Source organism: Uranotaenia lowii, chromosome 3 (assembly GCF_029784155.1).
Source record: "Uranotaenia lowii strain MFRU-FL chromosome 3, ASM2978415v1, whole genome shotgun sequence".
NCBI lineage: Eukaryota > Metazoa > Arthropoda > Insecta > Diptera > Culicidae > Uranotaenia > Uranotaenia lowii.
The window spans coordinates 34,825,962-34,852,930 of NC_073693.1; the positions used below are offsets into that span (position 1 = coordinate 34,825,962).

Consider the following 26,969-nt stretch of genomic DNA (forward strand, 5'->3'; position numbering starts at 1 on the left):
AATGACAAAAATGACGAAAATGACAAAAATGACAAAAATGAAAAAAATGACAAAAATGACAAAAATGACAAAAATGACAAAAATGACAAAAATGACAAAAATGACAAAAATGACAAAAATGACAAAAATGACAAAAATGACAAAAATGACAAAAATGACAAAAATGACAAAAATGACAAAAATGACAAAAATGACAAAAATGACAAAAATGACAAAAATGACAAAAATGACAAAAATGACAAAAATGACAAAAATGACAAAAATGACAAAAATGACAAAAATGACAAAAATGACAAAAATGACAAAAATGGCAAAAATGACAAAAAATGACAAAAATGACAAAAATGACAAAAATGACAAAATTGACATAAATGACATAAATGACAATAATGACAAAAATGACAAAAATGGAAAAAATGACAAAAAAGACAAAAATGATAAAAATGACAAAAATGACAAAAATTACAAAAATGACAAAAATGACAAAAATGACAATAATGACAAAAATGACAAAAATGACAAAAATGACAAAAATGACAAAAATGACAAAAATGGCAAAAATGACAAAAATGACAAAAATGACAAAAATGACAAAAATGACAAAAATGACAAAAATGACAAAAATGACAAAATGACAAAAATGACGAAATCGATAAAAATGACAAAAATGTCTAAAAGACAAACTCGAGCAAATTTAAAAAAAATTAAAAAAAATACTAAAATGACTTAAATGAAAAAAAAAGAATTAACAAAATTGACAAAAATCAGCTAGTTGTTTAATTTTTCAACGATTATAAAAATGTCTAAAACTTCATAAATTAAAAAAAAAAAGACTAAATTCACTAAAATAATGTAAAACGGGTAAAACAAGAAAACTTACAAAAAAAAAATATAAACAAAAATTAATAATTGAATTTGACAAAACAATAGGTATTATTAAACCATTATGCCGAATCTTTATTCAGAAAAAAAATTCCATTATTTGGTGTTAGAAAAGTAGTGATTTTAAAATTTGGTCATCCCTAAGCAACGTTGAAAAGAAAAACCATGAAAAAAGTAACGCCCCGTAACAGCCAGCAAAGCAAAAATGGCAAAAACGTCAACACAGGAAAAACTTATGCCATCATCGCCTTCGGTTATCATCCAGTTTCGGCCAAGGAGGCAGCAAGCAGCCAGTCAAGTGTTAAAAATTACCAAATCGTCGTGTTCGATCTGTAGCAAGGAAGGGATATTTTTCTCGGTCCTTGGCCTCCGCAAGAAAGAGTTCGGGACGCGTCGCAATCACCGTAAATTAGGAGGGCAATCTTTCGCGTTCGCGGTTACGGATACTGGACCATTTGGGCGAAATCGTGTGTGCTGTTGTAAGCAGCCCGAAATCAATCGTGAATCACTGCAAGTAGCAAGCAGAATTTCCATCGAAAGTTCCCTCAACCCGAAATTGGCAGTGGGGTTTTAAAAAGTGAGTGATTCCTACTTGCAGCTTCCTGGTTTGGCCAAGAGGGCAATGGTGATGATAAGCGATTCCATTCGCTGGATTTGGAGAGGGTCTCTATGTTCCATTTTTTATCTTCATTGAAACCACTAGCTAAAATGTTCGTAGATGTGAAGATGATAACGCACAGTGAGGGAGGAAAAAAATTGGCTAGATTCAAGGGTATCGTCTAATTAGCTCCGAGGCAAGTGGTGGTGGGACACGGTCGTCCGAAGGGCAATGGAAGCTAGCTTGCTGCTTCGAGGAATGATTACCAGGTGTTTTAGCAACAAGATCGAAAGTCATCGTGCTCTGTTAATCGTGCTTTCGTAGCTAGCAAGTGTTCTGGAGTAGTAATTGCTCTGTGAAATCACAATCTTTCGACAGGAGAAGCTTTAAATCTATGGAGCTGTGAGCCAGAAGAAAACCATTTGATAGTGGGTGGTAAGGTTGGGCTTCTGGGTAGTGTTTTTCCCCCCAAGAGTTATGAAAGCAATGGTTTCCACTTTAAAACCAGGTGATTATTCCGGCCAAGGCTGTGTGGAATTGTTCTTGTGATGTATCACAAGTTTTGGAATCTCACCCTCAATTTTTCTGTCTTCAGTCAAAGTATGTATCTATACCCAAATCTTTGTTATCAGGAATTGCAAGGTCAAGGTCGTACACATTTTGCTTACCTACTTGAAGGATTTTTACTCAGATTTTTTTTCAGTGCAATGGAGAATGCACCCGAGTTGCATTTCAAAAGTCAGCAGAAAAATAACGAAATTCATAAAAAAATACCTTTATCTTTACCAATTTACAAATTTTATAAAATTGACATACCAAAACTGAAATTAACAGACTTAAACTTAATAAATATGAAAAATAAAACATTGAAATTGACCAAATTTAATTGATGAAATTGACAAAAAAAAATAAAAAAAATAGACAAATTGAAAAAAAAAAAATCCAAATCCACAAAATTGACAGAATTTACAAATATTGACAAAATATTCTAAATTGACAAAAATCGACAAAAATGACAAAATTTCCAAAATTGACAAATTTTTCACAAAAATTAAAAATATCAAAATTGGGAAAATAAAAGTTTCAAAATTGAAAAATATCAATATTTATAAATTTACAGACAAATTTCAAAATTGACAAAATCTGCAAAAGTAGACAAGATTGTTACACTATTTGACTCTATTGAAAAAAAAACCAAACTATATCTACAAAACCCACAAAATTTATTTTTTTTTTTTTTTTTTTTAACAAGTAGTTTTATTAAGGCATTTAACTCATAAAGTTTTTTTGTGCCGAGTATTGATTTCACTTTTGTGTGATGTTAGTAAGAGGGGGGCCGTAATCGTCGCGGCTACTCAACTGTTAATTAATTTAACTAGAGGAAAGGAAAGAGGATTGTGTAGGGTCACTCTCGAGTACAGATTTCCGTCTTGGGTTGGTGGTGGCTTCCTGTAGCGTGGTTTCGTTAGCTACCTCAGGTATTGTCTTCCTGGCCAGCCTTCTTTCCGGTGTTATCGAACCGGTCGGACGAGAGGTTGTTCTAATGAATAGACGAAAAGAGCATTAGATAGAGTAAAGACAGAGGGGAAGAGGACTAAACGACCAAGTCAGACATTTTAAGATATTTGTATATAGGGTACAAATATTCAAGATCTAAGTTTGCCAAGATGTCTCGAATTGGAACACCAGGTAGTTTACTTCGGGCCCTAAGGGTATCCAGTAGCCAAGCCCTCGATCGATCAAACCGTTCACACGTCCACACAACATGATCAATGTCGTGGTAGCCATCCCCACAAACACAAACATTGCTTGTAACTAGTTGTATACGAAACAAATGCGCGTCAAGCCGGCAGTGATTTGACATGAGCCGAGAAACCACGCGAATGAAATCGCGACTCATGTTAAAATGCTTAAACCATGCCTTCGTCGGAACCTTAGGGATAATCGTATGGAACCAACGTCCCTTTGTGCCATTATCCCAGCTAGACTGCCAAGCGTTAATCGCTAAAGTGCGAGGTATTGAAAAATATTCATTGTAAGTTATTATCCTCTCAAAAATTTCACCTTGTAACGCGCCCACCTTAGCCAATGAGTCCGCATTCTCATTGCCTTGAATAAGACAATGAGACGGGATCCAAGCTAAGGTAATCCTGTACGAATTTTCGATCAAAGCGCCCAATATCCCTGAAATTTCCAGCAAAAAATGGGAAGAGCGCTTCATCAGTTTCATCGATCGAATCGCCTCAACGGAGCTGAGACTATCCGAATAGATGAAATAGTGGTCTACGGGCAGTGTGCGAATGTGTTCCAAGCTACAATAAATTGCGGCTAATTCAGCAACGTAAACGGAGCATGGCTCTCGAAGCTTGAACGAAGCTTCAAAGCGCTCATTGTACACTGCGAAACCAGTCGCGCCGTCGATTCTGGAACCATCAGTAAAGAACATTTTTGTAGGGTCAATTTCACGTACTTTTGATGCAAAGATTGAAGGAATGACGTTGGGTCGGACGTGATCTGGTATTCCACGGATGTCAGCGGTCATGGACAGATCGAATTTTATTAAGGAACTACTGATCGGGTAAAAGTGACTCGTGTCCGAATTTAACAAAGAAGGGTTTATTTCTAACTGTCTAAAAGTTTTATAATTGTTTACATATTTTACATGCGGATTAATATTCATAAGCCTTTCCAAATTTTCTATCACCAAAGGATTCATAGTTACACTTCGAATTAGGAAACGTAGCGATAAATCGAGGAACCGATTTTTCAACGGCATTATTCCCGCCAGTACTTCGAGACACATCGTATGTGTTGATTGCATACAACCCATGGCAATACGCAAACAACGATACTGTATTCGTTCTAGTTTAATCAAATGGGTTTTCGCGGCGGACCCAAAGCAAAAGCTTCCGTATTCTATGACCGACAGTATCGTTGTTTGGTATAACCTGATGAGGTCCTGTGGATGAGCACCCCACCAGGTTCCAGTAATCGTTCGAAGAAAATTGATTCTCTTTTGGCATTTTTGTGTCAAGTACCTAATATGTTTTCCCCAGAGGCATTTAGAGTCGAACCAGACACCCAAATATTTAAAACTAAGAGATTGAGTTAGAGTTCTACCCATCATAAGGAGCTCTATTTGAGGAGGGGAATGCTTCCTTGAAAAAACTACTAACTCGGTTTTACTAGGCGAAAACTCGATGCCTAGATTCCTGGCCCAATGTGATAAATTATTTAGAGTTTCTTGTAACGGAGGTTTAATTTGAGTGCCTTTTTACCTGTGATATGAACAACACAGTCATCCGCAAGCTGTCTTAGCGTGCAATTTTGTGCCATACAAGCATCGATCTCTCGGACATAAAAGTTGTATAGCAGGGGGCTTAAACACGAGCCTTGGGGTAGACCCATGTAACTAATTCGTTCAACTTTGGTTTCTCCATGACTAAAATGCATGATTTTTTCAGACAACAGGTTATAAAGAAAATTATTCAAAATTGGTGAAAGTCCGCAAGAGTTAAGTTGACTAGATAGCACTTCTATGGACACCGAATCGAATGCCCCTTTGATGTCCAGAAATACTGCCCCCATCTGCTCTTTTTGGGCAAACGCCAATTGAATGTCTGATGAAAGTAATGCTAGACAGTCGTTCGTACCCTTGCCTCTACGAAATCCATATTGTGTACTTGACAAGAGATTGTTTGATTCAACCCATTTATCCAGCCGAAAGAGAATCATTTTTTCGAGCAGTTTCCGGAGACACGAGAGCATTGCGATCGGCCTATACGAATTGTAATCAGAAACTGGTTTTCCCGGTTTTTGGATGGCGATAACTTTCACCTGTCTCCATTCATGCGGCACAATGTTCATCTCTAAACACTTATTGAATAAATTCAACAAGCGTTTTTTAGCGGTATCTGGCAGATTCTTCAACAAGTTGAATTTGATTCTGTCCAGTCCGGGAGCTGAATTGTTACATGACCAGAGCGCAAGTGAAAGTTCGACCATCGAGAATTGATCCTCCGTTTCGGAACTATTCTCTGTATCCCGATAGTTTTTCTGAGCTGGTACTGCGTCCGGACAGACCTTTTTCGCGAACTGTGTCAGCCAACGACTCGAGCTTTCTTCACTTTCGTTCGAAGGTGTGTAATTTCGCATGTTTCGAGCTGTTTTCCAAAGCGTGTGCAGAGACGTTTCTCGAGATAACCCATCCACGAATCGCCTCCAGTACCCACGTTTCTTGCCCCTGATCAAGTTCTTAAACTTGCGTTCCAAGGACAAGTAACGTTGGAACTTCTCTGGCAATCCAGTTCTGCGAAACTCAACAAACGCCTTGCACTTTTCTCCTCGCGCACGTGAGCAGTCTCCATCCCACCATGGAGTGGGAGGTCGTTTTTGTATCGTCGAATTGTCATTCCGTCTGACCTGTGCCCCGATTGCACAGTCCACAATTGTTCCGGACATAAAACTGTACTCTGCCTCCGGAGGCAGTTCTTCCGTTGAGTCGATGGCTTCAATGACACCTGATGCATACTTTTTCCAATCTATATTCTTTGTGAGGTCATAAGGAATATTGATCTCTTCAGGTGGACTACGACCACTGGTGATAGAAATATTGATAGGCAGATGATCGCTTCCCTGAGGGTCTTGGATTACCTTCCACGTACAATCCAAGCTCAGAGAGGAAGAAGCTAAAGAAAGGTCTAAAATACTATGCTGTGATTGGGATCCATTAATTCGAGTCACTTCCCCATTGTTTAAGACAGTCATGTTGAAGTCGTCGCACAGCTCATAAATAATGTTAGCACGATCATCATCACGTGAGCTACCCCAGCCCACGCCATGGGAATTGAAATCTCCCAGAACTAACCGGGGTTCTGGGAGAAGTGAAATAATATTCCCCAATTGGTTCCGGTTCACGCTTGAATTTGGCGGAATATATACCGAGGCTAGGCAAAGGTCTTGGCCTTTAATTCTAGCTTGGCAACTGACGACTTCAATACCCGGAGATGGTTGTAATGGAATACGATAGAAAGAGTGGCATTTCTTGATCCCCAAAAGAACACCACCCCCTCTTTGCCCATCTCGATCCAGGCGAATAATATTGTGGCTATGGAAGTTGAAATCAGTGTTTGGAGAGAGCCAAGTTTCGCATAAGGCGAACACATCACAATTCAAATTGTGTACCAATACTTTAAAGGAGTCTAATTTTGGTAAAATACTTCTGCAGTTCCATTGCAATACAGAAACAATTTCTCTTACCTCAGTGGACGAGTTATTCATCAAAAGAAATTGCTTCTGCGATGAGGGTCATAGTACAAGCTTTCTTTTTCAAGACTTCTCTCAAAAGAGGTACAAACATATTAATCATAGTCCTCCAACCTGCTGGTACACTGAAAAAGTCCAAGATGAACGAAACAATTTCCGAAAATTTCATCTTACCATCAGACGAAAAGCTGGGCAAACTGTTCGACGATGGATCAGATGCAGTTTCTCTGGGAATTGTTACATCCTTGTTAGTTACTGATGGTCCTGAATTCTGAAGGGAAGTCTGGGGTTTTGACTTCCTCGAAAGTGGGGGGAAGTCCTTCGGGGAGGGATTTAAACCCGGAGGTTTCTGAATAGGAGGGGTAGAATTACTATTCCCACTTTGAGGATTTTTAGTTTTATTAACTTTGCTGGCAGCTAATCTGGGTTGTGTGTTAGTTGTGCGTTTCCTTTTTGGAGCCTGTGAAACATTTTTTTTAACAAATGGCCCAGCTGATGTTCCTTCGCATGGATCCTCCCCTTCGGATTCATAGTCGCTTAGAAGGCCAAACTGGTTCTCTGAGACGATTGGCAAAGACTTCATCAGCATGTCTCTATATGATTTTTTAGAGCGAGTTTTCAAAGAAGTCTTGATTTTTTCCCGGCGCGATATGTACTTCGGACACGCCGAGAGAGCATGAGATTCCTCGCCTGTGCAATACAAACACTTGCTTACTGCTTGTATTTCACACGAAGCTTCCGCATGCTTCTCCCCGCACTTAGAGCAGCGTGCCTGATTGCAACAGTAAGCGGCCGTATGATCCAACTGCTTGCAATTCTGGCAGAACATGACCGAAGGCACATAAAGTCTCACAGGTAGACGAACCTTCCCGATCGCAACGTAATCAGGAAGTGCAGTGCCGGAAAAGGTAACGCGATAGGAGTTCGACAGGGAAAATGTTCGTTCTTCCCCCTCGCCTGATGCTGATTTCAACTGACGCGCGTCCAGCACCTTGACCGTGGGAAGACCAGGGTCTTTGAATCGGCCAACCCCGGAGTTCACAAGATCATCGACGGTCAAACCCTCTTCGGTTACCACTCCGTCGATTTCCACGTCACGAGCGGGAACGTATACGCGGTATTCGATCGTAAACTTCGGGTCACAAGCAATGGCATTTGCTTCCTTCAGGCTACCAACAACAATGCGCATCTTGTGCGGTCTCATCGGCTGGTAGCTGATTACGGAAGGGTAAGATCTGTCGAGGTCTCGGGCGATGGAAATCACATTAGGTGATTTCCCGTTCATTTTGGACCGGATATAAACTACCCAGGGCCCCGTCGATTCAGGTTGGTAAACCCGACGGCGAGGGGGCGGTTTAGGCAGCTCGTTAACTTCTTGAGGGGCTGGTGATGGTGGGGAGTTGCCAAACACAAAGGGAACTTGAGGGTAAGGGGTCTGTGGGAGGGGGGAAGGAGTATCTTCCGTGTCCGAGAGGTACATCGGTTGAATGATGATATTTTGGGAAGACTGTTGTTCCAAAAGATATTCTTCGGAGAGATCGTCCTCTCTAAAAGGAGGATGCATGCCTTCCTCGTCGCCGTCATCCGTTAGTCGGTTGCTTTCCGACATAACGGGCAAGAGTGGAGAGTCAAAACCTTTATAAAAAAAAACTCAAACAAAATTTTGTTTGAGAAAAAAGAATAAAAAAAACTAATATAAAATATAGTAGGAACAAAAGAAAAGGAAAATATAAATAAAAGATATAAATAAAACCAAAAAGAAAAAAAAAACTTTTTTGGAAAAAAGTATAAAAACCAAAAAAAAAATATTTCGAGCCACCCTAGTTGGTCGAACCACTCTAACACAACTGGTTTCGAACGAACAACGTGGTTTCCTATCGGTCTATTATGACGATTGACCTTGCTGGCTGGCAATCGTATACAACAGCGGGGCCTTTTGTTTTCGGCTGATGATGGTCTTCTGCGATGCCGCGCACAAAACTTTATCACTTTCGGGTATATCTGATAACAGAGTGCCCTAACGGAACACACATCCGGATGATCAGGGCAAAATTCTTCACACACTATGCTATTTACGGAACACTAGCAGGAGCAACGAAACACTACCGCTTGTGGCGAGTGATGTGGAACGAATGAACCCACAAAATTTACTAAATTATTAAATTGAAAAAATGGCAAAAATTTTCGAAAATAGACAAAACGCACAAAAATTGGTGAAAATACTAAATTTACAAAACTTTTCTAAAGTTTCTAAATTTTCTAAATTTATCATTATTTACCAAATTTTTCAAAATTTACAAAAGAATTCTTAATTTAAAAAAATTGACAATATTTTCAAAATTATAAAATTATAAAAGTTATAAAATAAAGAAAATTACCTACCTATATTTAATGAATTTTAAATACATTTATACAAAATTGATAAAATTTATAAAAATTACTAAAACTAACCAAGTTTTTAAAACTTACAAAATTTACTGAATTGAAAAAGTTTACAAAATTTAAATAATTTGCTAAATTTACTTATGTATATTACAAAATTTACAAAAATGTTCCCAAGTTTCCATAACTTATAAAAAATGTCAAAAAAAAACATGCAAAATTTTTCTTAATTTACAGAATTAACAAAATATACAAATTTAACAATTTCACAAAATTAAAAAAACTTACAAAATTTACAAAATTTATTAATTAGCAAATTTTACAAAATTTACAAATTAACAAAATTCACATAATTTACACGTTACATTTACAAAATTGACAAAATTGACAAAATTTTCAAAATTAATAAAAATTTTCTTAATTTGCAAAATTTACAAAATTCACACAATTTACAAAATTAGCAAATTTTACTAAATTTACAAAACAAGCAAATTTTACAAAATTACATAATAAGCAAATTTTACAAATTTGTAAAATTTACAAAATTTATGAAATTTACGACATTTTTTCCAAATTTACAAAATTTTTGATCTTTTTTTAATCTTTTTTGAAATTTTCAAAATTTACTTAATTAACAAAATTTACCTAATTAACAAAATTTGAAAAAATTTACAAAATTGAAAAAGTTTATAAAATTCACAAAATTTGCATAATTTTCAATGTTAACAAAATTTACAAAGTTTACAAATTTTGCAAGATTTACGAAATTTACAGAATTAAAAACATACGAAATTAACAAAATTTACGAAATTGAACATAATTTACAGAATTTAACATGATTTACAAAATTTACAAGATTTACAATATTTACAAAATTTTCAAAATTGCAAATTTGACAAAATGTACAAAATCAACGACATTTAAAGAAAATTTCAAATTCTAAAATTTACAATTTTTTTTAAATTTCTAAAATTTACTGAATTTACTAAGTTTTACTTGTCCTACAAATTTTATAAAATTTATTTAATTCATAACATTTACAAAATTAACAAAACTTCAAAAATTTATTGAATATACAAAATTTTACTTATTCTACTAAATTTTCAAAATTTTCAAAATTTACAAAATTTGCAAAATTTATAAAATTTACAAAATTTATAAAATCTACAATATTTACAAAACTTTCAAAATTTACAAAATTTACTAAATTTACAAAATTTACAAAATTTACAAAATTTACAAAATTTACAAAATTTACAAAATTTACAAAATTTACAAAATTTACAAAATTTACAAAATTTACAAAATTTACAAAATTTACAAAATTTACAAAATTTACAAAATTTACAAAATTTTCAAAATTTACAAAATTTACAAAATTTACAAAATTTACAAAATTTACAAAATTTACATAATTAACAAAATTTACAAAATTTTCAAAATTTACAAAATTTACAAAATTTTCAAAATTTACAAAATTTACAAAAATTACTAAATTTACAAAATTCAAAAAATTCACAAAACTTATAAAATTTACAAAATTTACAAAATTTACAAAATGTACAAAATTTACAAAATTTACAAGATCTAAAAAATTTACAAGATCTAAAAAATTTACAATATTGACAAATTTTTTAAAATTTGTAGAATTTTCAAAATTTGTTGAATTAACAAATTTCACAAAATTTACAAAATTTCCAAAATTTATAAAATTTTCATAATTGACAAAATTTTCAAAATTTACAAAATTTTAAAATTAACGAAATTTAAGAAATTGACGAAATTTTACAAATTTTAATAATTTTTAAAAGTTACCAAATTTTCAAAAACTTGACAAAATATGCATATTTTTCTTTATTTTACAAAATAATCAAAATTCCAAATTTTAAAAATTAAAGCAATTAAAAAAAACTAATACAATTTTCAAAATTTACAAAATATCCAAAATTTAAAAAAAAAAAAACTTACCAAATTGACATAATTTCAAAATTTACTAAATCCACAAAGTTAACAAAATTTACAAAAGTTACAAGATTTACAATGCTTATAAAATATATTAAACATTTGCGAAATTTATAAAACCTTCAAAATTTACAGAATTTTCAAAATTTACAATATTTACCAAATTTTCAAAATTGTCATACTTTCAAAATTGACTAATATTTTCGTGATTTACAATTCATACAATTTACAAATTTTCAAAAAAAAATTTTCTAAATTTACAATATTTACAATATTTACTACATTTACAAAATTTACAAATTTACCAAATTTTCAAAATCCAAATTCACCAAATTTACAAAGTTACAAAATTTACAAAGTTTATAAAATTTGCAAAATTTACAAAATTTACAATTTTTTTAAATTTACAAAATTGTAAAAATTTACGAAATTTATAAAATCTCCAAAATTTAATAAAACTTACAAAATTAACAAAATTTAAAAATTTTCAAAATTTACAAAATCCACAAAATTGACAAAATTTACATTATTTACAATATTTCAAAATTTACTAAATTTGCTAAATTTACAAAATTTGCTAAATTTACAAAATTTAAAGAGTTTGCAAAATTACAAAATTTACAAAATTTGCAATATTTACAAAATTTTGAAACTTTACAAAAATTACAAAATTGACAAAATTTAAAAAAATTAAAAAATTTATAAAGTTTACATAATTTAAAAAAATTACTAAATCTACAAAATTTACAAGTTTTCAAAGCTTTCAAAGTTTTCAAAATTTTCAAAATTTACAAAATATATTTTTTTGATTATTTTTTCAAAATTTACAAACTTTTTAATAATTCACAAAATTAATTAAATGTACAAAAGTTTACAAAATTTGCAAATTTCATAAAAAGCTTTCCAAATTAAAATTTTTTTTCTCATCCCAATTTTTTTTTAATTTTCAAAATTTACTATTTTTTTTTTTAATTTTTACAGAGTTCCCATCATTTCCCAACATTTTCAAAATTTATGAAATCTACTAATTTTATCTAGGTACAAAATTTATAAAGCTTTCAAAAATACAAAGTTTACAAAATTAACAAAAATTATGCATAATGTGTATTAACAGTTTGACGAAACTTCCTTTTATTTTATTTTATTTGATTTTTTTCTTTATTTTGAAACTCCAAAGATAGCTGTTTTTCGAACTCTTTGTCTATTTTAAAGAAAGTGATGATGATGAAATACTAATACATGGCAACTATAAAATTCATCTAGTGATAAATGGTATCAATATCCGCGCGCCGGTTAAAAAAAATACACCGTCATGATGTCGGTTATCATGGATCGTTTTTGAGCTGTGTCCTGAACCGAACGGAAGGAAGTTACGTGACAAAATCAATAACCTTCCGTTTCAGAGGTTCAGCGATGATACGTGATACCAAATACGTCTTGGGAATATGCGAACGTACCAAAAAGTAGCAGCAAGGAAAGGACAGAATTAGCGGGAGCAACATTCGGTAGTAAACCAAAAGCTCTTGGGAGCTCGTACGTAAACACGGGCGTCAACAAACAATCGGTTTTCGAGCAACTACGAGTAGCTTAATTTATTTTTTGGGAGTCAAATCGGGTCAAACCAAATAGTCCGGAACAAATAAGTTGATTTTTTAAATTGTGTCGAAACGAGGCCTAACGTCTAGCTGATAGCGTTTGAGTTGCAACTTGCAACTGGTTGATTTGATCATGTTAGACTAAGGTTACCAGATTGCCACAAATTTACAAAATTTGGAAACAGCTTTTTTTTCTTCATTTTTGTTGAGTAATTCTGTGTTTTGACATAGTTTGGTCGTCAATTTTGAATTTAACTGTCCGGATTTTGCCAGGTTTTTATGTAAAATTTCACGAATTTGTACGGCCGGAATACGTGCTGAAAAAATTCTGGCAACCTTATGTTAGACTTTGTGCAGGATGCCTATCACACGTTTGGCGCCCTGAAGCTGTCTTAGGTAATTTCTGTGGCCTCACCTTTCCCGAATCGGATGCAACTTGCGGGGGGGTTTTATGTCATCTCAAGTGTGAGAATTTAATAAAATTTCGTTATGAGAGTACTCAACCGTGAGTCGTACTAATATTCGTCAGAAAAATGAAAGGTTGATTCAGATCTAACTAACCTTTAATTTTTTTAATAATCCTCTCTGGCAGATTTTTACCTGTAGGGATAAATCATCCCAGAGGATGAAAATCCCGTACAAAAAAAAATTATTACCTGCAGGACTTTACATAAAAAATGTAAAAATGAAATCAATACTTTATTCAAATGACGATAATTGATGTTCTTTTAAATTTTAAACAAAGCAGCTTGATTTAGAAAATGCACAAAGGTAAATTTCTTTAAAACTTTCTAAAAAATAATGATCACCTTGCCAAAGTTTCTTTTACACACATATTGGAATACGTATAAGGAATTTTCTTATGTCTATTAGAATCTAGTCATAGTCATAGACCGACTAGATATAGCAACCATTCATCGCTTTGGCTGCTTTATTTATTATTGGGTGTAAATCTGTCGCTGCCAATTTATCAGAATCCAATCTACTGGCTTACATTTTCAGCTGCGTCAAGTATATTTGCCAATTAATGTTGTCGTTGCTTGTTATTCAGCACCCAACTGATGAGATGTTCAGCAAAGTTTTTCTTGTTTTTTTTTTCAATGTATATATTTTTTCTAATGACCTAATGAAACGCACTGAAAATTAGGAAAGCCATCCTGCAATCACTATTAGGTACATCGATCGATTTTTCAAAGTTATGCGAAAGTGTTTTGAAAAACATTATACATTGATATTTTGTTGCATTGATTTTTCGCGTTTTGATTTTGTTTGGGGCACTCAGGGTTAAGGAAGTAGAAGTGTTCGAAAGCAAATTCAGCATCATAACAAGCATCCAATCCAAAATAGTCAAGATAAAATTTCAAAATCTAAAATATCCACCAATTGAAGACTGACCCGTTAAAGCATAGTGCTGTTTTAAAACAATACAAATTAAAATCAAATCATCTCGAAAACGCGTGTATAAGAATTTTCAGAAAATTCAAAGGAATTGATCAATGGTGTACATTTTAATGTATTTTAATACATATATGTTTGTGTAAAAATCGATTTTTTTAGAGCAAATTGATTTTGAAAAATCGTTGTAATCTTTACAAAATTTTCAAATTCAAATGTTTGGGAGAAATTTATAAAATTGCATTGAAATAATTTACCAATTTTAATTTTTAAATTTTGATGAGTGATAACTTTTATTAGACTAAAAATATTGACTTCAAACCTGTTCGGTTGTGTTATTTGGATTAAAATAATGTTATTTCACTGCATCAAAAAAAATCCTTCTTTTCCTTTGCTTATAGGGTGTCTCATTTTGTTCAAACGCGATTTAAAATGGACAGTGTAAACACAATTCTGGAGCAAATTCAATTTTTTTTCATTTTTTTTTTCTTCAACAAAACAGGTCAGAAAAACAACTCAAGATTGCTAACGATTCTTCGTTTCGAAATTACAAAGTCTTTTCCCGGTTTTTACCTATAGACACTATAATTTCATATAGTCTGGCAGAAAGAATGACGGGAGCCAACCGAACTGTCATTCGCGCGGAGCCAATCGAGCGTTCTATGATAATGTTCAAGCTCTTCATAACTCTCTCCAGTTACAAAATAAAAAATAATTTCTCAGATTTGTAAACTACATGCTATCTTTGTCACTTCAACTCAAAATCTTATTTGAAAAATATACTATGATCTATAGGTGAACAAATAGTGAAAATTATGCTAAATAACTTAAATTAAAGTTACTAAAACGCCAAAAAAGCTTTGTGAATCACAATACTTTAACCATGATTTTCCAATATTTAGAAAGTTTGCTCAATTGGCTCCCGCAAATGACAGTTCGATTGGCTCCCGTCATTCTCTTTGCCAGACTATATGAAATTATAGTGTCTATAGTTTTTCCGGTTATAAATGATTATTTTCCCAGTATTCATCATACTCATATTTGAATATAAAATCAAGACGATAAAAAAAAATAATGTTAAGTCCTAAAATTCTAACAATTGTTTCCCAAACTATGAAAACTGGTATTGTTCTGGCATCCCTGACGTCGCTGCATCTGAACAGACCTAACGGCCACGCTAAGAACTGTCAAACCAGAAAACGGTTAGAAGTGAAAATTTACGACGAACCAAGAAAGACAATTAGTGACGCTCTGCGTATATTTTATAAATTAACGATAGTTTTAGTTGTTAAAGTTGTTTGTGCCATTCCGCACATCGGTAAAAACCCGATCTAAGGCTGATACCACGCACAGTCGAGCATTCCTTTCAAAAGGGCCGATATAGGCCAGAAATCTATGCTCTTTATTTGTATAACTTGGCATCAAAAAACGGATACTCCTCTTGTACTAAAGGAGACAAATCTTTGAGCTGCTCCTGCTCCTGCTCCTGCTCCAACTAGAGCTGCTGCGAGAACCTTTAGTGAATTATATTTCAACATCCTCAAAGATTTTCGAAAACCCTAAAGATTTCGAGATGGTCAATTCGGAAGAGGAAATTGATTGCCAAGATGGATTCGACTGTGGTGGATGCAACAGACCCAATTCGGTGGAACGGAGAATGGTGTCGTGCGATAATTGTTTAGGCTGGTGGCATCTGAGTTGTGCGAATCAATCTCCCGGCGTAAAGGATCGCCCATGGAGATGCACTAAATGCACATCACCTTCTGCAGACCCGTCAGAGTCCGTAAACACCGCCGATTTCAGCACACCCATTGTGCGATCGAAGGCTCCTCACTCCAGTTCAACGAGAATAGGAAGGGCTGAAGTTGAGAACGGAGCTAGGAAGAAATGTGCGGAATCCAACAAAGATTCGTCCGTGAGAAGTGCCGGCAAGTCTGTGAGATCTACTACATCCAGCGCCCGCATCCGGACCGAACTTGAGTTGGCCAGATTGGTTGCAGAAAAAGAAATTAAAAGTCGTCGGATGAGAGAGGAAATGCGTTTCCTGGAAGAGGAGAGAGCCTTGAGAGAAAAGGAACGGGCTATCCGGTTAGAGGAGCTTGCTTCTGAGGAATCCTTCTTAAAGAAGAAGCACCAGCTGGAAGAGAAATTAGTCGAAGAGTCGGGATCGGAAAATGTTTCCGAATCAGCGCCAAGTGGAAGTCAAAAGGCTGAGGAATGGTTGCGCAATCAGCTGGAGGAAAATAATAACGATCCGGAAGAGGTATTCCCTCGGATAGTCGAACCGGGTAATCCGAATTCAGTTCATTCCGAACCTAGAAGTCACTCGGCACGAATCCGTGTGCCAATTATGAACCTGATTCCTGAAGTACCACCTCCAAAGCAACCCATAAATCCTTTCCCACAACCGGTAGCGTTTGCCAACCTGAATATTGGTCCGTCTGCAGAACAAGTGTTGGCTCGACAAGTCTGGCCCAGAAAACTACCTGTGTTTGCCGGAGAGCCTGATGAGTGGCCAATATTTTTCCATAGTTACGAAACGTCCAATGCTGCCTGCGGTTTCTCAGACGTTGAGAATCTTGTCCGTCTTAGAGAAAGCCTGCGAGGGGCGGCTCGAGAAGCAGTGAGAACAAAATTGACATTTCCTGACAGCGTGCCGAAGATAATGGAAACACTGAAACGTTTTTATGGACGGCCCGAAATCCTTGTAAGGAACATGCTGGCTAAAGTGCGCAAACTCGAATCGCCAAAATCTGAGCGTCTAGATAGCCTTATTAAGTTTGCCACAGCTGTACAGCACCTTTGTGACCAGCTAGAGGCTGCAGGTCTCCGAGCTCATTTATCGAATCCCGATTTGCTCAGCGAATTGGTTGAGAAGCTCCCTGCTCATCATCAGCTTGCTTGGGTGAGATATAAACGCTCCTTCCCCGAGCCAACGCTGAAGGAATTTGGCCAGTATATGGAGGAATTGGCCGAGGACGCCTGTGAGGTTACCACGCTTGTAACGCCGAAACCTGAGACAGCGAAGTATGCAAAACCGTCGCAGAAGAAAGAGGGACATTTCCATGCTCACATTAACAGTAATGGAAACCAGGAAGAATATAGACAACGTAAACCATGTCCAATCTGTGGTGGCATAGATCACCGGGTTCGGAACTGCTCGAAGTTCCAAGAGCTAAATCTCGATTCAAGAAAGCGTGCAGTACGCCAGTGGAATTTGTGCGAAATGTGCCTGAATGAGCACGGTAATTGGAAGTGTAAATCAAGAATCCGATGTAACATCGAAGGCTGTAGAGTTCAGCACCATCCGTTGCTCCATGTTCCGGCGCAAGCCAAAAAGGGAGAAGCAACAGTCGTTAAATCTGTTTGTAATTCCCACAACGAATTCAGAAAAGCGTTTTTCTTTCGAATAGTTCCACTTACCCTGCACAACGGAAATCGCACTGTCGATACTTTTGGATTCTACGATGAAGGGTCATCACTGACCATGATGGAATCGTCATTAGCACGCCGCCTAGGAATAGAGGGAAAAAGGCATCCGCTGGAACTACAGTGGACTTCCGGTGTAACCCGGAACGAAGATTCATCCAAGCTCATTAAATGCAAGATCTCGAAGTTGGGAGATCCGAAACAACATTCTTTTACCGCACACACGGTTTCGAAACTTGAGCTACCGAAGCAAACCCTCTGCTACGACGAATTAGCTAATCGTTATGAACTTCTGAAAGATATTCCAATCAGTTCATTTAACGATGCCCAGCCTGAAGTGCTTATTGGGTTAGATAACATTGACATTTTAACCCCAATCGAAAGTCGGCAAGGTCAACCTGGCGAACCTGTTGCCGTGAGATCATTGCTCGGATGGGCCATCTATGGGCCTAACGAGGCAGGAGATAGAAATGACAAGAACTCGGTCCGAGTTAACTTCCATCGCTGCGACGCAGATCAAGAACTTAACGACCTCATCCGACAACATTTCGTTCTGGAGGAACCCCAGAACCCGTTTGCGCCGATTCTTGAATCTGCCGAAGACAAGCGATGTAAAACGATCCTAGAGGAAACCACGGTGTTCCGTGACGGTGCATACGAAATTGGATTGCTGTGGAAAGCAGATGTAGTGTGCTTCCCAGACAACCGGTACATGGCTGAGAGACGTCTGAAATGCCTAGAGAGCAAGCTGTCAAAAGACCCCGAACTCCAGGCTAACGTGCACCAACAAATACGAGATTATTTGACAAAAGGTTATGCCCATAAGGCAACCGAAGAAGAGTTGGCAGAAACTAGTGCTGAACGCGTCTGGTACCTCCCCTTGAATGTGGTGTCGCACCCGAAGAAACCGAACAAAAGACGGCTGGTGTGGGACGCGGCTGCCTCAGTGGGTGGAGTTTCCCTCAACAATCAACTATTAAAAGGCCCGGATTTACTGGTCCCCCTGCATTCAGTTATATGCAAGTTCCGAGAGTGGCGCATCGGTTTTGGTGGCGACGTAAAAGAAATGTTCCACCAAATCCGAATAAGAGCAGCAGACAAAAACTACCAACGATTCCTGTTTCGATTCGACGCAACACAACCGCCCGACGTTTATATTATGGACGTCGCGACGTTCGGAGCGACGTGCTCGCCCTGTTCGGCGATTTACGTGTTGCACAAAATAGCGGACGAGTGTCGGGAGGATTTCCCGAAAGCTACTACAGCTATCAAGGAGAAAACGTATATGGACGATTATTTCGATAGTGCCCCCACTTCTGAGGAAGCAGCTGATCGAGCGATTCAGGTGAAAGGAGCCCTTGCTCGGGCCGGATTCACCATGAGAAATTGGGTTAGCAACGATGAATCGGTGCTACAGGCAGTCGGAGAGTTTTCGGAACAGAAATCGCTCTCACTTATCAGTGACATAGGAGGCGATAACATCGAGAGGGTCCTTGGACTGGAGTGGAACCCACGGCAGGATTGTTTCCAATTTCCTACCAGCCTACGTGGTGAGCTGGCGCCGTATGTTTGCGGCGAACGACGACCGACTAAGAGAATGGCTCTTCGATGTATTATGAGTCTTTTCGACCCATTGGGTCTTCTGTCCCCGTATACAATCCACGGGAAGATGCTGTTCCAAGATCTTTGGAGATGCGGCATACAATGGGATGACGACATTCCGGATGAAGCTTTCGAGAAATGGGTCCGATGGACAAAGCTTCTCCAAGAAATCAACAACCTTCAGATCCCCAGGTGCTACTGTGGTGGAGATCATGCTGGAGGGTACGAAACATTGCAGCTACATGTGTTCACCGATGCCAGTGAATTGGGCTACGGATGCGCGGCGTATTTCCGTGTCATCGAGGATGGAAAAGTGAAATGCTGCTTGGTGATGGCGAAGGCTAAGGTGGCTTCCCTCAAGGTGCAATCGATTCCCAGAAGAGAACTTCAAGCCGCTGTGTTGGGCGCTAGGATGATGATAAACGTTTGTTCTAGCCACACGGTGGAAATCAAGGAGAAATTTCTTTGGACGGACTCTACCACTGTCTTGTCCTGGATTAGATCTGACCACCGAAAATTCAAGCAATATGTAGCCGTTCGCATCGGAGAAATTCTGACCTTAACAGATTCGGATCAGTGGCGATGGGTGCCTTCGAAAGAGAACATCGCTGACTGTTTGACCAAGTGGAATAAAGATACGGATCCAAAACCGGATGGTCGTTGGTTTAATGGCCCATTATTCCTGTACGAACCTGCTGATAGATGGCCACAACAGAAATCACCGAATGAAAGCACCAACGAAGAGTTGAGAACCCACTATCTTTTCCACCACATTGATATTCCCATTCAGCTAATTGACGTTGCTAGAATCTCTAAATGGACCATATTGGTACGCATACTGGCTACGGCTATGCGATTCATTTCGAATTGTCGTCGACGAAAGAAAGCATTGCCCATCGAGACGGTACCTTCCGTAGAGAATGTGAAGCGATACGTAATTCAAACCATCCCGAATATCGAAACACCGTTGAAGCAATCCGAATACCAATCAGCCGAGAATATCCTTTGGCGATTGGCTCAAAGTGAGCACTACCCTGATGAGGTGAAGGTGCTGATATCAAATCGTGAAAGAGCCCTAGAGGATTTAATCAAGATTGAGAAAACTAGTTGCCTGTATCAACTCTCCCCGTTTGCTGACGAATTTGGTGTTATTAGAGTGGAAGGAAGAACCGTGAATGCGCAGTACGCGTCCTTCGATTCCCGATTTCCAGTAATATTGCCCCGAGAGCATTTAGTTACCCAAAGGCTTTTGGAGCATTATCACCGAATTTTTGGACACGCAAACAGAGAGACAATTGTCAACGAAGTCCGTCAGCGTTTTCAGATCGCGAATCTGAGGTCCGCTGTTAACGAAGTATCGAGAAGCTGCCAGGTATGTAAGATTAAAAAATGTAAACCACATTCACCAAGAATGGCGCCATTGCCAGAGCAAAGATTGACACCGTATACCAGACCCTTTGCGTATACCGGTGTGGATTATCTCGGACCGTTGGAGGTAACCGTTGGCAGGCGGAAGGAAAAGCGATATGTAGCGGTCTTCACATGCTTGGTAGTCCGTGCCGTTCACCTGGAGCTGGCGTACAGCTTAACGACGGATTCCTGCATAATGGCGATCAGGAGATTTGTGCGAAGAAGAGGTCCCCCACGCCAAATATTGTCCGACAACGGGACGAACTTTGTCGGTGCCGATCGCGAGCTTAAACGACAGATCAAGAGAATCAACATCGACTGTTCCGACACATTCACCAACGCCCGAACAAGCTGGTTATTCAATCCGCCCTCCGCTCCCCACATGGGTGGAGTATGGGAGCGGATGGTGCGAAGCGTGAAAGAATCGATGAGAGCTCTCGACGACGGAAGGAAACTCAACGACGAGATTCTGCTGACGGTGTTGGCGGAAGCAGAAGCTTTTATAAACTCTCGTCCACTGACGTACATGCCTCAAAGTTCGGCCGACTACGAAGCGTTGACACCCAACCACTTTTTGGGTAACTCCACGGGAGATCAGGACCCTATGCGTGATCCAATCAGTCTCAGCCAAGCACTGCAAAGCAGTTACCTTCGTTCGCAGTATTTAGCTGATGCTACATGGGACAGATGGCTGAAGGAATACTTTCCTAATATGAACAAGCGGTCCAAGTGGTTCGAAGATGTGGTGTCGGTTAAACTTGGAGACCTGGTGTATATTGCGGAAGGCAGTCGGCGTACCTGGATCCGAGGAAGGATCGTGGAGCTAACCCCGAACAAGGATGGAAGGATCAGACGTGTTGCAGTACAAACGGCATCTGGACGACTCGAGAGACCGGTGGCGAAGCTGGCCGTTATGGAGATAGGTAACGGTGAATCCGAGCAAGGTGATACGGAGGCCGTTCCGGATTCACGGGGTGGAGAATGTTCTGGCATCCCTGACGTCGCTGCATCTGAACAGACCTAACGGCCACGCTAAGAACTGTCAAACCAGAAAACGGTTAGAAGTGAAAATTTACGACGAACCAAGAAAGACAATTAGTGACGCTCTGCGTATATTTTATAAATTAACGATAGTTTTAGTTGTTAAAGTTGTTTGTGCCATTCCGCACATCGGTAAAAACCCGATCTAAGGCTGATACCACGCACAGTCGAGCATTCCTTTCAAAAGGGCCGATATAGGCCAGAAATCTATGCTCTTTATTTGTATAACTTGGCATCAAAAAACGGATACTCCTCTTGTACTAAAGGAGACAAATCTTTGAGCTGCTCCTGCTCCTGCTCCTGCTCCAACTAGAGCTGCTGCGAGAACCTTTAGTGAATTATATTTCAACAGGTATGACAAATACTTGGACGTCTTAAAAGACGTAGCCTTTTCGAATCAGCCTGCTCGAAAGTAACAGGTTTGCATAGATTTTTGGAACGAATTCATTGATTTACTCCACAATTTCAACAATTTTGCACAGTGAAAATTTCAATTTTCCTAGAATTTGTACAGAGTTTTAGAAAATAGCTTTCTAGTTGGTTTAGACATATGTGGGAAATACATCGAAATATAAAATCAAAAAAGTTTATTTTATTGGAATGGATATTTGTCTTACAAATCCCAAAATCATCAGATTGCAGGAAAATATTGAGCTATTTTATAAGTGCAGTTTTGTTCACATCAAAACACATGTTTTAGAAAAAAATAAAAAAGTTAAACAATAAATAACCTTTGTGCTCTAGTCATTTGAACTAGAGATTTGTGAAAATATAGAGAACCGTGAATACGGCGAAGCTGAACTATAATCGATTGAATGTAAGATATTGTTTTGTATTAGGGTAGATACCGTAGAATTTAACAGGAGCTTGTTATCGATACATTTTTCAAGTAAGACATTCAGGGGCTATATTTCTATGATATTTTTGCTCAAAAAAAGTATGAATTAAAAAACACTTTATAAAATATTTTCAGTTCTTTTTGACTATTTATTTTAAAGTTCATTTAAATTATAAGTTTTTCCTTTCAAATAGTACCTTTTGATAATATGTCCTAAAATCTTAACTAATTTTAAGCTATATAAACTAATCTGAACTAAAATCAAATAAACTAAATTGACTTGAGCAAATTCAAAGATTTTAAGTGGTGGAAATAAATCCAATTTACGAAAGTAATAGATTGAATTTTTTTAGCTTGAACCTGATTTTAACAAATTTGATCCAAATTTAAGAAGGGCCAAATTTCAAGGCTTTTGAAAAAAATTCAATATTAATAATGTAAAAGAATACACCAAGAAGATATAGAATTTCTTGCAGACTTTTTTACGTGAAGATTTAATTTCTTTATTAGCAAATAGTTTGCATTAAATATCAATTTCATAATTAAAATCATTTGGATGATTTTTTTTATTATTATTAGAGACGTTTTAACCATCTTTTGGCTATTCGCGTCTTTTTTTGGATGATTTGTTTAAAAAAAATTAAATTCTTCTTTATATTGGCGATTTTCACCCGAATTGTATATACAAATTTTGACGCTTATTGAATCTGAACTTTAAAAAGGCAGTCAAAAATTGAATTTTGAATCTATTTCCGGATTTCAATACGATTTTTGCAATTTCAAATCAGAATTTTAAATATGAGCCATGTAATTTCATGGATCTCATCTATAATTTAAATTCTAATATTTCTGTTGAATCAGTTTTTGCTTTCAATCTGACGTGTGAATCTGAAATTAAAAATGAGTTTCGAATGATGAATCTGATTCATCTGATTTCAATTCTGGATTATTTTTATGTTTGAAAAATTATTATCTAAATCGTGAAAATTCATATGAGTTTAGAAAATCATGAAACTAGTTTTGAATAAAATGCACAATCAAACTTGAATAAGGATTTCTGAACAGCTTTTCATTTCTAATTTCAAACTGAAAACCAAGAATCCTTAATTGGGTACAGAATTTAAAATTTGAAAATTGAAATAAAATTTTGGATTTTAATCATATGGAACCATAATTTCTTTAGGGATCAAATTTTGAAAATTATGGCACAGTTCTAAACCTTTTGAATAAAATTATCAAAATTTTTTTGTACAAATTAGTTTGATGAAACATGTACATCGAACACTGAATCATTTGACATCGAAAATGGAAACTGATAGTTTCATTATTCAATTTATATAATTAGAGTTATGCTTGTTAGTGTACCACACTTGCGGAGGGCCGAAAAACGAGATATCCCCAATGAGTCATAAAAGCGATTGAATTTTTCGTTTCTTTAAATAAATGTTATAGATAAGGGTGTCCATTTCCAGTTCTCTTTAACGTTCCGGGGAACGGGGAACCGGGAAATCTGATGATCGCGTTCCGGGAATTCCCGGTATCCCGGAAAAAATGAAAAAGTAGCTTTACTGCATAAAAACAATATATTATATTTTTTTTACATTTGTTAAGCCTAATGAAGTGTTGTAAATCATTTTAAACAATTTTAATGCCTAAATTCAGCAATTAAAAAAAAAAGAAATTAAAAACTCTTACCATTTTCTACACAATACAAACAACTAAAACTATTGAAAAAAAAATCATTGGCATAAAGTTGTATGATGAGCATGAGTTGTAACTTGTAAGTGTTGGTAAACAAAGCTTTTTTTTAAATGGGTGTAGCAACCTTTTTTATAGGGATTTTAAACAAAGTTGATTCATTTATCCCGATGCTGATGCAGTTAAATAATATAATTTTAGTTTGAAGAGAACAAATGAAATTGCATGATCAGTGTATTTTCTTAATATTTAAAGATATGAATTTAAAAAAAAACTGTGTGCTGCGTTTGCGAAACAAATATCCCAAATGATCCTCCTCAAAGTGTTTCTTGATTGGAATTGCTAAGTTTCAGAGACAACATCATAGATATCGGTTTTGCTTTTTATTATAGGATTTTTGACGGTAATTTTTTTTTCAATTCAGAGTTTTGAACATTTTTTTAAGGAAAAAATATTTGAAGCTTAACATCAAAATAGAACCATTATTTTCCTCGCTGAAACGATATTTTTTTCCAATTAATGTCGGGTAATTTGTCGTAAATTTATTTCTACGGGTTCGAGAATTTCCGGGATTTTCAATCGTTACCTGGGATTCGAGAATTCCCGAAATTTTTTGATAAAAAAAATCTTGCACAAAGTTTTTTAAAATTGAATGAAAAGTTTTACAAAGGTGTTGTTTTGATTAGAAGACGACCTAAAAAAATTATCTCACTTTAAGGTTAATTGATCAGAAAAAAATTATCAGCAAAATATGCGCATTTTCAAATAATGAAACATTAGAGTACGTTGAGATATTTTGACATATTCAAGTCTTCAAAAACACATGGTTACGTTTTCCGAGTTTTAAACCACTGTGCACTGGGGCGAATGGTTTCTTACCGTTTGCTTTGGAAAACGGTTGTTGAAAATTAAAAATTTTCACAAATTCAACAATAAAATAAACTTTATTTGTACCACATTACATTCATTAAGGAGATACGCAGAACAGTAGCTACCCTGGGGTGGCAGTAGATGTATTGGAACTATTTCATCAGCGAATTTAAAAAATCCGACTAGAAAATTCTATTAATAGACTAAATGGGATATAACTTAGAGGTGTCTCAAAGCGCTCAAAGTTTCTATTTTTGATCCTAGGAAATTATTTAAGGCAGGACCCTTGCATAAAACGACGAGAACTGGTGTTAGGTACATACAAAAAATTGGCTTCAAACCTCATGTGACCCATTTTATTGTTGATAAGTTCAACCGTTGCAATCAAGTAAATCTGATTTCCATTATCAACTTCCTTCATCAGCATTAAGAAAACACGCTATCATTATAAACGAATGAAGCATAGATACCGTCGAAGGTAGACGAAATTGGCAGGATTAATTCCTTCCTCGTGGGAGCTGGGTTGCCAGGTGCCCAGATTTGTCTGTAAAACCAAGACTTTTGACCCTTCGTCCAGATATTGGTCAGACACAGATTTTGCCCAGATTTTTGCTGAGAGTGCCCAAATTTTACAGACTTTCAAAATTGGGTGTTAAAATCAAGTGCCGTAAGTGCCTGATTATACTAGAAATCTTGCTTGTATGCTTGTATTTTGCCAATCATTCATTAAAACTTAACTTTTTAATTGAAATCGGCATGGTACGTAGTAGGAAACAGCGTTTGTTTTATCCTCAACATGAAACAGAATATAAACCACACAAACACAACAAACATACACCCCCCCCCCCCCCCCGCTCACACACAGCACCTACATTTCTGTTTGGGTATCAAATTTGTGATCTTTCTTGTGTACAGACATGCCCAGACTTTTTTCTTCAAATTGCCCAGATTTTTTATCCTCAACACCTGGCATCCCTGCGTGGGAGTACAAAATTGGCCATAACCTTGCTCTCGCATACACCATCATAAAGTCATACCTGCAAAGATGTCCAATATACCAGTTGGTGTTTTTTTTTTCAAGTGAAAGTGAATTTAAAGATGACTTATTTATTTTTTTAAAAGATTTTCTTCTCAAACCTTAGCTTAAAGAAAACCTGCAGTGTTTTATGCGATCGTGAATTTCGAAAAGGAAGACTTTAAAAAATATACCATCCTATTGGATAGATTCTTACAACATTTGTCTTCCGTTATTATTCCAGGTAAACCGGGAAGATAGAATCTCACCAAAACAAGAATCCTCTTTTTCTATAGAAAAAGATATATGCAGCTAGTCTCATTGCATTCCTTTTAGTTTTGCATTCCTCTTTTCAGATCTTCCCCTTCCCGTACCTGTTTTTTTCTTCGTTCGAATCCTTGAAGCCACCGATCGCTAACGAAACCGGATGATTCTTGAGGACCTCGCTTTCAGGAACCCTCATTCGGTACTCTGACCTCTCTTCAGTATGTCGAATAAATCTTTCGCCTTTTACTAAAGATTTCCGTGGAGAGGGGTACTCTAATGAGTCTAAACTAAATTTTTGTCCCGACTCGACCCTTAGCTGGGTTGAGTCATAGTTCTTACAAAATGTTGCATGATTCATGTATTCACAAACTTGTATAGGAAATAAATTCAGCAAAATTTAATTTAGTGCCGGTTTATTTTCCCGAATACATGTCTCCTATAAGTTTGGACTAGAACGAGGATTTAATAATCTGCATAATTAAAAATGTAGAATCATAGAATTTATGTAACCTGGATCCTTGCAGTTGTGTCACACATTTAAAACCACAAATTTGGCACAGGTGTGCTGCCGACAAAGCTCCTATATGTTTCGGCCCTCGTTCCATCTGGTTGGATTTGGGACCGGGATGTGATTTATTCGTCGCCAAAAGTGCCCTCATCGGACTGTTTCGTAACCAAAATAAGCTCCGGTCCCGGTCCGGATATCACTAACAAGGGAAT

General features: G+C 36.6%; 2 protein-coding genes and 1 non-coding gene across 4 annotated transcripts in view; all 3 read left to right on the forward strand.

Moving 5' to 3' along the window:
* Window positions 1-1,116: 1,116 nt before the first annotated feature.
* The window catches only part of LOC129754460 (hyccin), a 122,323-nt gene continuing 96,470 nt past the window's right edge, over window positions 1,117-26,969 (forward strand). For both annotated transcript variants that reach the window (XM_055750556.1, XM_055750555.1), the window contains exon 1: window positions 1,117-1,459. The gene's annotated coding sequence lies outside the window, so the exon portion shown is untranslated. The remainder of the gene's footprint in view (window positions 1,460-26,969) is intronic.
* LOC129752084 (uncharacterized) lies at window positions 15,653-21,544 on the forward strand. Its single transcript, XM_055747879.1, has one exon. The coding sequence runs from the start codon at window positions 15,653-15,655 to the stop codon at window positions 21,542-21,544; it is 5,892 nt and encodes a 1,963-aa protein (XP_055603854.1).
* On the forward strand, window positions 26,449-26,575 carry LOC129758885 (U5 spliceosomal RNA). The gene has a single exon (XR_008740110.1). It is a non-coding gene; the product is annotated as a U5 spliceosomal RNA (small nuclear RNA).